The 16225-nt window shown below is 49.4% G+C and overlaps 1 protein-coding gene across 1 annotated transcript; it reads left to right on the top strand.

Annotated features, from left to right (window-relative positions):
- Positions 1-5736: 5736 nt before the first annotated feature.
- Positions 5737-16003, top strand: LOC142027651 (T-cell activation Rho GTPase-activating protein-like). Its single transcript, XM_075021943.1, has 4 exons — positions 5737-5772; positions 14823-15122; positions 15207-15316; positions 15474-16003. The coding sequence occupies exons 1-4, from the start codon at positions 5737-5739 to the stop codon at positions 15871-15873; spliced, it is 846 nt and encodes a 281-aa protein (XP_074878044.1). The 3' UTR covers positions 15874-16003.
- Positions 16004-16225: the final 222 nt, after the last annotated feature.

A 16225-nucleotide genomic window follows, 5' to 3' on the forward strand; every position in this document is an offset into this window, starting at 1 on the left:
CTTGACTGTTAGGCTCTTAAGCTGCCAGTATTTAACATTAATGTTTCTACTTCAGGCTCATGATTGCTACAGTTCTGCCATTTGTGGATATCAGTGTGAGATTATCTGCCTTTCACCAGCTCAGGCAATCCACTTCTTGATGGATATGATTTTATTTTACCTTTTAATGTTTAAAATGGTGAGAATCCAGCCCTCCAAGCTATCATTACGCTTCTCTTGATTTAAATACAAGAAGTTAGCTCCACTGGTACATTCATCCACAGGAACGTTAGCACTTCCAACTTCATAGACAACCATAAATTATTTCTGTCAACAGCAAATTACTAAACATAGTACAACACTCTATGAAAGACAAAAAGAATGCACACAATCAGCATTTCCCTTTATGACTATGAAAAGCTCTAACAGCAGATAAGCCTGAACTAAACATCAATCAAATCTGGACCCCAAACAGGGTACGGCTTATGATATGTCACACATCTGGACTCGACTATCGAAAGCAATCACGCACTTAGGAAATTTGAGGCTGTTATGCAGAGGTTTAACTAGAGTCTTGGCAACTCAATTTGGGACATGAAAGGTATTTGCACTACAGTACCAGGTGCAGTAAAGGAAACTGGTCTTGCAGTTCGATTCCAACACCGCGTCCGCAAACAAAACAAGGCAGCTACGTGTGAGGAACATGGATGGAAATCTCACCTGCCATCCTGAAGTTACGCTGTGGCATTTCGTCACTTCTTGTCACTTTCCTCGGGCTTGGTAAAGCCTTTGCAGAGTCTGAAGCAAAGGCCCATAGCTTCTTCCCGTTTGTAACAGTGGATGCCTGGGTTTCGGCAGGTTGGTTTGCTGTGGGGCACCACTTGTACCCTCGATTTGCCTTCACACATGCGTCCTTGTACTAAAAAAGGAAAATTGCCAGTCATGACGTTATACTATCCACAGGGCAATAGAGTGCACTGCTTGTAAGAGCATTTAATACAGCAAATAATCCTTAAATATCTTGATTTTTTTGACAGTTTAGTCACGTGCTTAGAGTCTGACCGCCAACACAATCTAACAAGAAGAACTATTAAGATAAGTAGAGATGCATTTAAAAAAGTGGGGGTTCTCTTTCCTCTCCTGAGGGTTTATCACCCAGAGCAGGCTGAAGTTCTGATCCTGCAAACTGCTCCCCAGTGCTTGAATGCTCACTCTGGGAAACAAATTCTTTGGCAGGTCCAATCTTTGTTTACTTTCTAGTTTGAATGAAATGAAAGCAGACGTTTAGCAATAAATGCAGCATGATGCTCCTTACCTCATACTCCTTTTCCTCTAATAGATCTGTACCTTAGACTAGTTGAGGATATTCTTTCCCAAAGCAGGCACTGAAAACCACTTAACCGTTTAACTGTGAAACACGTTACCACATCAGGTGTGTGCCGTTGGTGGAGCGGAGACTCCCCGGCCACCCAGCGCTGTTTTGCCTGCTTGTTACTTGCTACAATAAACCTTGATTGGATTATCCCCGGGCTGGCGTACAAATTTTCATCGTAACTTATAACAATTTGGTGCCGTGACTCGGATAAGGTTAACTTCGTTTGGAATCTAAACTCTGGGGAGGCGCCCCATCCTTGGATGGCCCCGGAGTGGACGATATCCTTTCCAAGACCCTTACCTCCGAACTCTAAATTTGGCAAGCAGGCAAAAGAACACTGCAGTACCCCATAATTTTCGTGCACGAGGATCCGGACGAAGACTCCAGGTTAAGTGAGTATTGAAAGCGTTTCCCGTTCAGTCGGGGTGGGTTTCCCAAAGTGTGCATAAACGAGACGCTCCCGAGAGGAGCGAAGTGAGTGCGGACCCTCTTGTAGTGCGGTTCTCATTTCCCACGAGGGCATGAGCCACGAACGAGGGGCACGTGTGTGTGTGTGAGAGAGAGGCACTTCGGAAGATGGGGCAGAAGAAAAGCAAGCCTTCTGACTCCATGGTGGGTTCCCCGGGGTGTAGGTCGCCTGGGAAGAGGGATGACTCCATAGGGAATCCTAAGGTCAGTCTCCCTATGATACCGCCAGATAGTCCTTTAGGGTAATGATTGCCCATTGGGATGACTGGCTGCCCAGACAGGGCAAAAGCAGAGAGAAAATGATATATTAATGCATACAGGGGTGGGGTGGTAAACAAATTAGAGGAGATCAGGTATTTCGGCCTGTTTTGGGGACGTTTGACGATTGGATATGTCAAGCCTTAAACATATATGTAAATTCTAAGGAACCCTTGAGTTTAGAAGAGAGTGAATATGCTCATTTATGGATAAAATTAGATACCCAAATCCATGTATTTGCTCTAAGTGAAAAGAACCATAAAAAAAAAAAAAAAAAAGAACTAAAAACCCCGAAGAACTTCCCACACCTCCTCCCCCTTATGTTCCCCCTACACTCGCACCTGACCCAACCCCCCCCTTCCTCCTCTTCCCCGACAGCCCCAGCCCCAGACTTAGACCCTCCGAGTTCCCCTGAGGAGAACAGGGGAATAACGAGGAGTCAGACCAGAAAGAAAAGCAGTTAGAAGAAAGATTATACCCCTTGAGAGAAATAGCTATAGGGGGTCCACAGCCTGGCATGGGATTTGTGTCAGTACCTTTGAATTCCGGAGATGTAAGGGAATTCAAGAAGGAGATGGGGAACCTTTTAGAAGGCCCCTTGGGAGTATCCGAAAGGTTGGACCAGTTTTTGGGTCCTAATATATATATACCTGGGAAGAGTTACAGGCAATTTTAAGTATACTATTCACAACAGAGGAAAGGGAAATGATTCGAAGAGCAGGAATGAGAGTTTGGGATCAGCAGCACCAACACGGTCCAGGCGCAGATATTAAATGGCCACTACAGCGGCCAAACTGGGATAACCAAAATGCAGAACATAGAACTCATATGGCAGATCTGCGCATTATAATTGTTCAAGGCATTAAGGAATCTGTTCCTCGAGGACAGAATATTAATAAAGCATTTAGTGAACACCAGAAGAAAGATGAGACCCCCACTAAATGCTTAAAGAAGATTAGGGGGGTCAGGGGATCTATTTGCTGGGGACCCCTAAGAAAACAGAGCCCTTGATAAAATTAAAATTACGTCCCCAGCATCAAGAAGTAGAGTTCCTTGTGGACTCTGGGGCAGAGAGATCTAGTGTCCAGTTAGTGCCCCGAAGATGCACACTGTCCTCGGAGAAATTACAAGTAATAGGAGCAAAAAGGGAACCGTTTCAGGTACCACTAATAAAGGGAGTAAAAATAGAAGCTCCATCTCGACTTGGAATAGGATCCTTTTTGTTGGTACCTGAAGCAGAATCTAATTTACTGGGAAGAGATTTAATGATTGAATTGGAAATTAATTTGGAAATAAAAACCAAAGAAATAGCAGTAAAATTGTGTGTCTTGACAACGGAGGATGAAGCTAAAATTAACCCCGAAGTGTGGTACACTCCAGAGTCAGTAGGACGATTAAACATTGCTCCATTTGAAGTCACTATTAAGAACACGGAAATTCCAATTAGAGTCAAACAATATCCCATGGCACAAGAAGGTAGACATGGATTACAGCCTGTAATCGAAAGGTTGTTACAGCAGGGATTATTAGAACCTTGCATGTCACCACACAATACCCCCATTCTGCCCATAGAGAAGTCAGATGGCTCCTATCGCTTAGTTCAAGATTTAAGGGAAGTAAACAAAAGAACTGTTACCAGGTTTCCAGTCGTAGCTAATCCGTATACGTTGTTGAGCCAACTCTCCCCGGAATTGAAGTGGTACAGTGTTATAGACTTGAAAGATGCCTTCTGGGCTTGCCCCTTGAAGGAGGAATGTAGAAATTATTTTGCCTTTGAATGGGAAGATCCAGAAACCCACCGGAAACAACAATTAAGGTGGACTGTACTTCCACAAGGATTTACAGAATCACCAAATTTGTTTGGGCAAGCTCTGGAACAAGTACTAGAAACTTTTGAATCAACCTCAGAGGTAACTTTAGTGCAGTATGTAGATGATCTGTTGTTAGCTGGGGAAGATCAAGAGACTGTTAGAAATGAGAGCATTAGATTATTGAACTTTTTAAGCCTGAAGGGGTTCAAGGTTTCAAAGTCTAAATTACAGTTTACTGAAGAGGAAGTAAAATACTTAGGACACTGGCTGAGTAAGGGAACTAAGAAATTAGATCCTGAACGAGTGAATGGTATCTTATCCCTCCAGGCACCAACAAGCAAGAGACAGATAAGGCAGTTGTTAGGACTTTTAGGGTACTGTAGACAAGGGATTGAAAATTACAGCAACAAAGTGAAGTTTTTGTATCAGAAATTAGTAGGAGTAAGATTAATAAAACGGACTCAGAAGGATGAACAGAGTCTAGAAAGCCTCAAAGCTGACCTTGTAAATGCTCCGGTATTAAGTTTACCCGATACTAAACGACCGTTTTATTTGTTTGTGAATGCAGAAGGAGGAACAGCCTTTGGGGTATTAACCCAAGAATGGGCTGGAAGAAAGAAACCTGTAGGTTATTTTTCCAAATTATTAGATCCAGTTAGTAGGGGATGGCCTACTTGCCTACAAGCTATAGTAGAAGAAACATTTGACTAAATTAATCATTGAAACTAAAATGAACCGGATAAAATGTTTACCATTAGCACTATTAAATGTAAGGACGCAACCCAGAGCAAACACTGGGATCTCTCCTTTTGAAATGTTATAGGGGATGCCCTATGACCTAGAAATGCCGATTGAACACCCAAAGATAGAAGAAAAATTCTTACAGGAGTATATCATTAAACTCATGAAGAGACGGCAAGAACTAATAAAGAAGGGACTGATAGTGCAGAGGCCACCATTAGATATTGCAATACACAAAATTATGCCTGGAGATAAGGTATTGATCAAAACTTGGAAAGAATCATCTCTAACTCCCTGTTGGGAGGGACCGTTTCTTGTTCTGCTTACTACAGATCCTGCAGTCCGGACTGCCAAAAGAGCATGGACTCGTGCAAGCAGAATCAAAAGACCAATGCAGAATTCTCACTGGGAGGCGACCAGAGACCCTGACAGCTTGAAAATTAAGTTCCGAAGAAAAGCGGATGAGTGAGACTATCTTTTGTAAAGATCCTCACTGTGTATGTTATCCCTTTGTATGTTACAGGTGTAAACTCTGTAGAGAAAAGTGGTGCACACATTGCTCCTATGGGTATTCCCCTCTAGTGGTATTTGCCACGAATGTTATTATTACAAACGGGAATTAACTGAGCAAGCATTACGTGTGGGAGTATCAACCGGGAAAATTACAAAGGACTCCAAAGAGTGGTGGGATATTTTTGCTAAAGGCATAAACCCTGAGAGGTGTTGTCTTTACGCCAACGAGCCGTGTTCAACGAAGGCTGAAATACTGCCAATATCTTGCAGACGAACAGTGGTCAGAGTGGGGTGGGGAGCTTAGAAAGTGAAGGATAAAAACTGGGACGCATATAAGTCAAAGCGAATCAAATATAAAGGAGGTTCCCCTGAAGAATACGACTGCTGCCGAGAAGATGGTACACCTCACTGCTCTAAGCAACAGAGTAGGCAGAGAAGAAGGCAGAGACGTACTGCTGTTCGGATTAAAGTTGATGAACCACCTCCAGAGAAGGCTCACGGAGCCTCTTGACTTATTACTCCCAAACAAAACGTCCTCAGAGCTTCCCCGAAGTCTCCCATCTCTCACCAGGGGTAAAGACAAAAACCAAAATGATTATCAACAACCTCGGAATACCTGTCGCAAGGGTAAGGGTACACCACTTTTCTTGAACTTAAGATTAAGCATTTGGATGATAAGACTGTTACTAATGCTGATAGGGATAACCCAAGGTAAAGGGAACCCCCACCAACCTTATAAATGGACGCTCTATAGGTGGGAGGATCAAATGATATTACAGCAAGTAATTGCTACCGGGGCCCCAAGTTTTAATCAATCGTTATGTCAACTCGTACCCAGAGACCCATGTCTACATAACTTAGGCTTTTAGTTTTGTCCTAGTTCTCATAATGTTAATATTAACCTTTGCACCTTGTATATTGAATAGAATTACTGGATTGATAAAAAATCGATTAGAAGCTGTACACCTAATGTTGATAAGAAGACACTATAAGCACCTAGAAGAAGACGAAATTGTTAAAGAAACTCCCCTTCTCTCCCTAGCTCGAGAAGCTCTTGCCCAGTTTGAGGAACAAAATAAGAAAAACAAAAAGGGGGAATTGTAATAAACTTTGCATAACCAATTTGTTCATCAAACCTGTTGATTGTTAAAATATATTGATCTCTACAACTTAGTAACTAAGCTGCTTTTAACTGTAATAACCACAGTAACAAGTGCAGAAACTAGATATTGAGCTAAGTAAGCAGGATGAGCCAGTCTTGATTACCTTATCATATTGCTCCTCAAGAGCAGTTTTCTGAGAAAATAAGGAACTGGTCCCAGAAACCGGCCAAGGCCGATTCCGTGGCTTGGATAGATAAACTTGAGGGAGTGTCCCCTTGGAACTAATCGTAATACCTCTCGGAACTAATTGTAATACCTCTTGGAATTAATTTTAATGCAAAGCGGGAATAGGTCATGCATATGTATAGGCGTACCTGCAACTCCCATACATATGTAACACTTAACTGTTTAACTGTCAAACACGTTACCACATCAGGTGTGTGCCGTTGGTGGAGCGGAGACTCCCCGGCCACCCAGCGCTGTTTTGCCTGCTTGTTGCTTGCTACAATAAACCTGGATTGGTTTATCCCCGGGCTGGCATACAAATTTTCGTCGTAACTTATAACAAAGACGCAGCGTGCCTTGTGGCAGGATCACCATCGCAAGTGTATCGCTTGCATTCATCTCCATCTTAATCTGCCGGCTGGCACTTGCTCCCTCCAGGCTGTAGCCGGGATAAAAGCGATGCAGTTTACAAGAAGCACAGCACCGTGTGAGCCCGCTGTGTATTTATAAAAACGGCTACAAATACTAAAGCTCTGCAGGGACCGCTGACCCACACAGAGGCTGTGTTTTCTGAAGAGGGAGTCTGTGTGAAACCCACAAACCCAGGACTGCGACCCCCCTCACCCTGCCCCTTCTCTCCTTCCCTCAGCCGGGCCCGGCTCCCACACCCCCACGCCCGCCCAAGGGCCTCGCTCGCCTCACGGGCAGCCCCAGCCCTCACCTCAGCCGGGCCGCAGCTGGAGCAGAGACTGCAGAGACCAACATGGCCGCCCGGCAGCCCCGTGCCCCAGGACTACAGCTCCCAGCATGCCCCGGGAACCACCAGGGCCCCCGGCAGCCCCGTGCCCCAGGACTACAGCTCCCAGCATGCCCCGGGGCGCTCCTTCCTGCTGCCTGACCCTGCAGGGACACCGGCCCCGGCCCGGCCCCGGCCCCCGCAGGCCTCATGGCCGCCTGCCTGGGGGAGGACGAGGGCGAGGGCGAGGGCGAGGGGAAGGACAAAGGGGCAGGACGATGAAGCCCCGTGGGGCAGGAACCTGTGAGTCAGGTTCCCTTCTGCACTCAGCATGAAAGGCCTTGTGAGATATTGTCCTGACACAAAGAACCCCAAACATTCATGAAATGCAAATCAGACCCATACCTCCAATCCCACATGTAATGAGGTAAGAGAGATTTTACAATAGCCAATATATTTTCAGCCTGTATCTCAAGATAAGATGATAGCTTTTTCACAGACTTTGAGCAATACAAAAACCAGGACTAAAACACCCTACCAAACACCACAAGATCCAAGATAAAAATCACAATTTTTGCTGGGTAACATCAACACCACCTTTTTTCTTTCCTTCTTGAAAGACTTCCATTCTTCTACCGATTTTAGTATTTTCCCGTGAAACAAAAGTGTTCTAGATGCTTGTCTTATAAAAAGGCTTTAGTGAATAACTCTAGTTTTAAAGACTACAACCAAATGATCTTTTTCTTCTTTCCTGCTGAGATTCCTGACTTTTGTAAGCCTCTGGATTTCATCTCTACTGCAGGAGAACAATAAAAAACGTCTTGCTTATGAGTTTTTAAAATGTGAAATGCAAGTACAAGATGAATAGAATTTTGAACACACACTATTACACTATGAGCGATTACCCACAAAAAGTAGGGAACACATACAAATGCTTAGGCGTTTAAGATGATTGCTACCCCTGTCTCACAAAGCCGTTTTTTTCCTGCTGCTTTATTCCACATTCCCTTGGTTGTAAGTTAGTTCGGTGCATCCTTCTTTGCACTGTAGCTGTTTTCTTCCTTCAGAAATGAAGGGGAAAAACCTATGTATGTTCTTTCTGTTTATCCATCGGTAACATACCTATAGCTCCTCTGCTAATTTTTTTTAAACTTTTTTTGCCTTGAATTCACTTAAAGTGTATATTCCATATAAACCCCATTTTCCCTTTATAAACTATAAATAACTGCTATATCAAATCTTGTTGACTGGGTATATGGATTTCTGATATTTTGGTTTATGAAACAAAAGCAGCCACCTGAAAACTTCACAGTGTTTCATGTCTAATTGCCTGAGTTATTTAACTGTCACCTCACTTCACTTGCTTCAGGAATGATACGTGAGGATGTACTTACTGATTAAAATGACAATTAAGGTAGGTTACCATCACATATCTGTACGAAACTTTGAACATGCTGTGTTTCTCAGCTTTTACAAATGCTGCTATATTTACATGCAACATAGCTGAAATTTGACCATGAAAAATGTATCCCTCACACATAACAATACAAAGTGTTGAGTGAGGCACATTAAAACAAAGATGTGTTCACCTAATTCTAACGTCTTTATAGTTTAAAAATCACCTACTAAAAAGCTATGAATGTTTTGCCTGTGAATACAAGAATTAGCTGCTTTTTTTTCCTCCAAAGAAAGCAACAGGCCTGCCTGCCAGTTTCCCGGCAATTGCAGTTGGTATTTGAACAAGCTTTCTCCTTCTGAATACAAAAGAACAATTAACTTGAAATCTAGAAGTGAGACTAGAGTAAGGGGGTATATACCCACTACAATCTATTGCAAAGCCATCTGCAAGGTTCCACATGAGATGATTGTTTTGTACAGAACAAAAAATAAATAAACAAAAAAGCACACGCAGCATTCACTTCACCTCCAGACTTCTAAGTGAAAAGATGTATGTAACCTGGGATGCAGTGAACTATATAAGGGAAATCGGGCCTGATAATCAACCTCTTTCATGTTTGTCTTACAAAAGCAAGGCTTATCTTTCTATTTGTTTGACAGACCCCAATTAGAATGAGTCCCGATTTTAACATGAGTTCTGCAGAACAAAACTCCAGGTAGTTGGGTGTTTGTATTGCAATTCTCACTCCAGATCAGCCCTCTTCTATTTATTGAGGAGCAGGTGCTGAGAGAGAAAGCAAACTGTCTTGCCTTGTTTGGAACAACAACATCATCCTTAACAATGATGTACCTTCATGAGTAAATTGACTCATGTGGGTAACTTCTAACTTGGCTGCATAATTATGCAAGCAACTTCATGGGATTAGTGGCATAAGTAAGTGCTCACTAGAGTAACAAAAAGGGCTTCATACATTAACATTGTTTTTCTTTCCCTTCAATGTAAGGCTCCTGTAACTTGTCATGCAACACAACAGCAAGCAAACATCAAGAAAAAAAACCAAAACAAACAGAAAACCCCAAATATGGGCTAACTTAACAGAGCATGCAGGCAGTAAAACTTCTTACTCAGAATCATCCTGGCAAGACGGCCATTCTGTAGGATGAGCTAGCATGAACTGTCCAAAGAGTAACCGCAGTGTGCACTGTTGCTATCCTAGCAGGAACTCTGCTGCACACAGTGAATTTTTCCTGCTGGAAAATGTCAGTTGTATCCCAAAACATGGTGTTTTCATTTTGTTTTTTTCCTTCATGGATGTGTAAGTACTTTACCAAAAAAACCTGTACTCAGTAGTTTATCGTATTTAGTTCACATCCCACATTTCTCATGTCGTTAGAGCTTATGGGACTGTTATTTACTCACAAAAGCCTACTGAAGTGATGTTAACCTGTACACTGTAGTGCATTGCTTCTACTTCTGAAGACAAAGTCCAAATAAAAGGCAGGAATGCCCTTCATTGCAGAGGAAAAAATACAGCTGCCACAGTGATTCCTTCTGTTGCTCCTGATGCTGTATATATTAACATCAACATCTGCTGACATTAGCAAAGAGCAACATGGAACTAGACTTACCATCAAGAAATCATGTTTTTGTGTGATAAATAGGCAGCAGCAGCTGTTTTTACAGCTGGGAGATTTCATCTAACTGTGGGACCAGACACAGTCACTTCTTGGACATTCCAGATTGTCTTGAACAGTGCTAGAATGAACAGAGAACAGAAAGAAATGCTGAAATTGCAACTTTTCTTATGGTAAATTGCAGTATTATTGGCATTCTTCTGAGTCTTCTTCCACGTGCTGCCCAATTCTTTTTTTGTGTGCTGTACTATGAGAATGTCTTCAAGGCACCTTGATAAAGGACATGCTCAGGACTACACTTCTCTCAGATTCTGTGCTTGACTGCTTCCTCTGTGTTCCCGACCAGTTAAGTTCTCAAGGTTATACCCCAGCTTCATCCCACTGGCCCAGAATAGGAGAACCACAAATTACAGTAACTTTTCTGGGTATGACGGGAACAGGCAGCCCCACGCTCACCGTGCAGCTCATCTCCACACATTTTCTTGACACGCTTTTCTGACTGCAGCACCATGAGCGCTTGGAAAGCCTCTCCTGCTTGTTTTGCCTGCCAACAAACCACTTCAAAGACTTCAGCCCTCTGTTGTCTGCTCACATGCTACCCCACGGGATGGCCACGTGCTTGTACCTGTAATGCACTCACAGAAGAGGATCGAGAGGGCTGTGAAAGTGGTACCAGCTGCAGGTGAAATGACTTATGTAAGGGATTTTTCTATTTGGAGAAGATCATAAAACAATAATATTTTGGGCTACCAATAAAAAGACAGTTTTGTGATAAAATAGGAAGTTTTAGGCTCCCTTCCTCCCTCCAAACAGTGAGCAGCAGCCTCTAGACAGGAGCATGGAATAGTCCTGACCAGAGTCAGCATTGCATCACATGGACCTGGTCTAAAATAGCTCTAACAAAATCCCAGCCTCAGAGGAGAAAGCAGCAGCAGCAGCAAAGATAAATCCTGTGATTATAACCAGAGTGAGGTTGTAAAGTCAGTATCTCTCTTCAGGAAAGTGACCATTAAGACTATGGCTTCAGTTTCTGTCCTGGGGCCTTTTCAAGCTGGTTAGGTCATTGTTTTAGAAGTTTGAGGTTTATTCAGGAAGAGATCAATTCACGAATGGATCATATATTTTAGCTGATCAAGAGAATAAGTGGCACATGGCTATGTCTGTTAGTGTGTGAGCCCATGTCCGTAGAAGCCCCGTCGACAGCTTCACCAAGATTACCTTCTCACAAGGCCATTCTTCAATGACCTTCAGACGGTTCAAAATACACAGCCTATCTTAATGCCACTATCCAGGAGAGGATGTTTGTCCCAGCTAGTGTTGCATGGTCTGAGAGCTGTCTTTCTCAGGGACGAATCGTCTAGGGTGAAAGTGTTTTTCGTCTTAATGAGGGCAGAGCAAAAGTGTGATGCTGCACAGACTCTCCCTCTCGTGGGGAGGGAGGTCCATATTGGTGTCTGGGTCCAGACCATGACATTCCCTTTCTCTTGCAGTGTGAAGTGTTGAGGCACACAGAGCAATGCAGAAAGCACAAAACACCAAGTTACCGTTACCAAGTTGGAAACTGTATCTGCACCCTATCAGCATGGTCATCTTCTTTCTCACTGTCCCATGCCAAGAGAGAGCCTCCCCAATTTGACCACTGCTTTGGCTAGAGAAAACCCACACAATTCTAATCCTCATCGCAGTGGCACAGGGAGATGTGCATGAAGGGCGGGAATGGGAAGGGTGCTACATAGACAAGCAAGGGGAATCCAGGGATAGCCACACACTTGTGACTAAGACACAGTGGCTTAGGGAAATGCACAGTTCTGGGGCATGAAGGTCCTAGCAAGAAAGACTGCAGAAGTCCCAAGCCCTTCCCCTCTGCTCTGTCGAGCCCTGGGCTCCCCAGTGCCAGGCAGAGACGGCCACATTGGAAAGAACTCTCCCCCCAGTGCCCCTCCCACTTTCCGTTGGGCTTAGAATGTTGGTCGTTGGGCTTAGAATGTTGGTCGCTGGGCTCGGAATGTTGGTCAGTTGGAGCCCACGGCCGCCAGAGACAGCAGCACGGAGCTGTGCTGGCACGCAGGAGCGCTGGGAGGAGGCAGGATCTGACCGAGCGGCACCTCGCCGGCACCGGCACCTCGCCTCCCATCCCCGCTGTCGCCGACTGGCCCGCGTCCTCGGTCCACGGCGAGGGTCCTCCTCTCCCGGGCAGGATGGGCCAGGCCAACTGCTGCTGCGGCTCCAGGTGAGCTCTCCCTGTGCCTCGGGGGCACGGCCGGGACCCGCGGTGGCAGCGGCCTTTCTCATGCCCGCCGCTCTCTGCTCTGCAGGGAGGCTCTCGCCGACGCCGAGGCGGTGCTGAGCGCGGACGTGCGGCTGACCCGGGGCCGCAAGAGGAGCGAGAGACGCCTTCTCCTCCTCCAGGAGGAACTGGTGATCGCCAAGTTGCAGTAAGACCCTCAGAGCCCAGCTGCCTTTCCCCCAGCCCTGGCCCTGGCCCCAGCCCCGGGACACCCCGGCCCCAGCCCCAGGCCCCGGCCCCTTGGTGCTGGATGCGCCCATCGATGTCTGTCCCAAGGGCAGGTGGGGGACAGGGCTCGGCCCGGGGGGACCCCGAGGAGGACACCCCCAGCTCACCGCCTGCCTCTCCTCTCTGCTCTCTGCAGACGCGGCACCAGCCTGCGCCCACAGCTCCGCCTGGCCCTGGACCAGCTGTGGGTGCTGAGCAGCAGAAAGGAGGCAGCAGGGGAGGAAAAAGAGGAGGAGGAAGGCGGTGACGAGGACATCCTCATCCTCGTCTGGCCCACCGGCTCATGCGTTGTCGCCTTTGGGTGAGTCGTGGTGCCACATCCCGTGGCTGGGTGGGAGAGGTTCCCAACCGTGCCCAGAAGAGAAGGGCAAAAGTCCTGCTCTGGCAGGACACAGGGAGCCAGGGCTTGGGCAGAGTCCCTGTCCTGCCCCACGGGGCTTCTTCGTCCTGCCCCTCTGTCCTTCCCCACGGCGCAGGGCTACACACAAACACGCCTCTGCCCACGGGCTTTGAAGCAGCGGGGCCTGACGCTGGTTCTCCTCTCTTTCTGCAGCTCCCAGGCGCTGAAGGAGCTGTGGGTGGGCACGCTGCTGGGGTAAGCCAAAGGGGGATGCTCCAGGCGCAGCCTGATGGGAGAACACAGCTCCCCAGCTGGGGAGAGGTGCCCTCGCAGCTGCCAGGAGCTCTCGGGGAGAGCTGCCTGACAGGAGAGAAGGGGCAGCTCGGGGCTCAGCCAGCTCTCTCCCTGTCCCTTCCCGGTCCACAGGACACCAGAAGGAGCAAAGCAAGCCCGGGTGACCCATCTCCCCTCCCTCAAACCCCTGGAGAAGCAGCTGAGCCGCCGCCACGCCGTGAGTGTCTCCCCAATCTGGGCTCTGTCCCCGAGCCCTGGTCCTCCAGCCGAGCGAGCGGCAGAGGCATCGCTGCTCACCTTCCTCCGCTCCTTCTCTCTTGCCCAGTGGAGGACATTAAGCGCCGGGAGCCTGGAGAGGCTGATGGAGGGCCAGGCCGAGGTGAGAAGGGCTGCCTTTCGCCCGCCTCTGGCTGTGCCGGCACGTGCGGCCAGTGGGGTGAGGGATGGAGGGAAGGGTGGTGCCGCTCGGGGAGCGGAGAGGGTTGGGGAGCCGCCGGGAATGCCGGCACATCCTGGCCGGCGGTGCTGGGGGGAAACCTGCCCCGCGGGGCAGAGAGCCCGGGAGGGCAGAGGGTCCCGGCTCTGCCACGCTCAGGCTGCCGGTGCCGGCTGGCAGCTCGCCGGCGGCCCTTTGCGCCGCGGGGCTGCTCTCTGAGCGCAGCCTGGTTCTTGCAGGCTGGTCCCAAGCAAGGGCCTCCGACGGTCCCGCCGAGCAGCGGAGGGGGACTTTGCCACGCACCGGGTGAGTTTTGGGAAGAACGGTAAGCTCCTGCAAGCGCTGGAGCTGTGCTCACTTGTCCCTCGAGTGTCGCCATGCAGGTTGGGCAGCCCGAGGCAGGATGTCACCTCCAGGAGGAAGGAAGGACGGACACCCGCTGGGCAGCGGCTGCTGGACGTGGTTCTGCGGGGACACGGAGCCTCTGCTGCTGCCCACAGCTTGGAGGAGGACAGGGCGAGGGCTGGGCCAGGCTCTCCTCTCCTGGTGGTGTGCCGGCTCTCAGGAGCCTCCCAACTGGAGCTGCTGAGCCGGAGCTCGGAGGTCCAGCTGCTGGCTCCCTGCCCGTCCTGCTGCACCGCTCAGCACCACGCTGCGGGCAGGGCAGGCCCCGGGAGCGCTGGCCCGGCGGTCTCCGTTGACGGGCTCTTGCTCGGCTTTCCTTTGCAGCAGGAGGGAGCAGCAGCAGGAGGAGGAGGAGGATGGGGCTGCCCTGGCCCTTTGCTCGTCGGAGGACCCCGGCCGCTGCCCAGGTGCCAGGGCAGGTGGGCTCTGGCTGCAGCAGGGCGCTCTTTGGCCAGCCCCTGGCAGCCCTCTGCGGGGAGGACGGCTCCCTGCCCCGGCCCATCCAGGTAAGCCAGCCTGGCCGGGGGGGTCCCCAGCCCTCCAGATGCTCCCTAGAGGCGGTGGGAGCCCTCCCTCCGGCTGCTCCACAGGGCGTCCCCAGGAGCTGCGGGGATGGTGGCTTGGGCTCTTCACCCCCAGCAAGGAGCTCGCTCTGGGGCAGTGCTCTGGCCACCGCTGTCGGAAGGCAGCTCCTCGGCCAAGCAACTGTCCTCCTGCCTCTCCTGCAGGAGCTGCTGGCTGTCCTGCGCCGGGAAGGACCGTCGACGGAGGGGATATTCCGCAAAGCTGCCAGCGGGACGGAACTTCGGGAGCTGCGGGAGGCCCTGGACCGCGACGCCGATGTCGACCTGGGCAACCAGCCTGCACTCCTGCTGGCCGCCGTCTTGAAGGTGAGCGCTTCTGACCTGCGGCTGGAGGAGCTCCTGGCCGGCCTGGAAACTTCAAAGGCTCACCCAGAGCCCTTGGCATTGCAGGACTTCCTCCGAAGCATCCCCGACAAGCTGCTGGTGACCCACCTCTACGAGGACTGGATGGCAGCCATGGAGAGGACCAGCAAGGAGGAGAAGGTCTCCGAGCTGAAAGCGTAAGTGCGGGCAGCAGCCTGCCTGTTGAGCAGGAGCCCTGGCCGCTGGCTGAGAGCACCTGGAAAGCTGGGCAACTCAGCCGCTGGCTCCCCCCTGCCTTGGACAACAGGCCTGGGCAAAATCTGCTTTGTCAACCTAGTGTCCCTGTTCCCTCAGGGTGGCCGAGAAGTTGCCTGCAGCCAACCTCTTCCTCCTCAAGCGGCTGCTGTCCCTCCTCCAGCACATCGGCCGCAACGCAGCCACCAGCAGGATGAGCTGCAGCAACCTGGCCATCTGCCTTGGGCCAAACCTGCTGAGCCCACCCGACGAGGACCTGCTCCCGCTCCAGGCCATGCTGGAGGTGACCGAGAAGGTGCGCTGTGTTGGCAAGCCGGCTGCAGCCTTGCCGGCCTATCCGAGCTTGGCTGCTCAGAGGTCCCTGGCTGCCTCCTCCCTTGAGCAAATGCCGGTGGGGTGGCTGCCTGCAAAGGCAGCCCCGCAGCCACAGCCATCTGTGCAGAGGCAAGGGTCGGGAGTGGGAAAGGCTGCTTGGGACAACTTCAGGCAGCTGGGTTGAGAGCAAGGGTTTGATGTGTGCAGGTGAACACGCTGGCGCTGTTTATGATTGAAAATTGCGGCGACATTGTTGGGGAGGAGGTGGCTGGCCGCTCCTGTCCATCAGCTGGGGAGTCGCCAGCCCCCACGGACGGAGCCACAGGTATGAGGAGGAACTGAGGGCTGTCCCAGGCTGGGGCTCGGGATACCAGAAACCTCAACGTCAAGAAGAAAACCGGTGTAGGGCTTGGGGTGGGTTTTGCTTTAGGTGTGCTACTTCCAAGGCATCACTGCTGCACATGGTTTTGCTTTCTAGACCTGCGTTTGGAAGAGCAAAGTGGCCCTGCAGGCAGAGGAGACCAGGGCCACCAGGC

The sequence above is a fragment of the Buteo buteo genome, unplaced genomic scaffold (genome assembly GCF_964188355.1).
Source record: "Buteo buteo unplaced genomic scaffold, bButBut1.hap1.1 HAP1_SCAFFOLD_50, whole genome shotgun sequence".
NCBI lineage: Eukaryota > Metazoa > Chordata > Aves > Accipitriformes > Accipitridae > Buteo > Buteo buteo.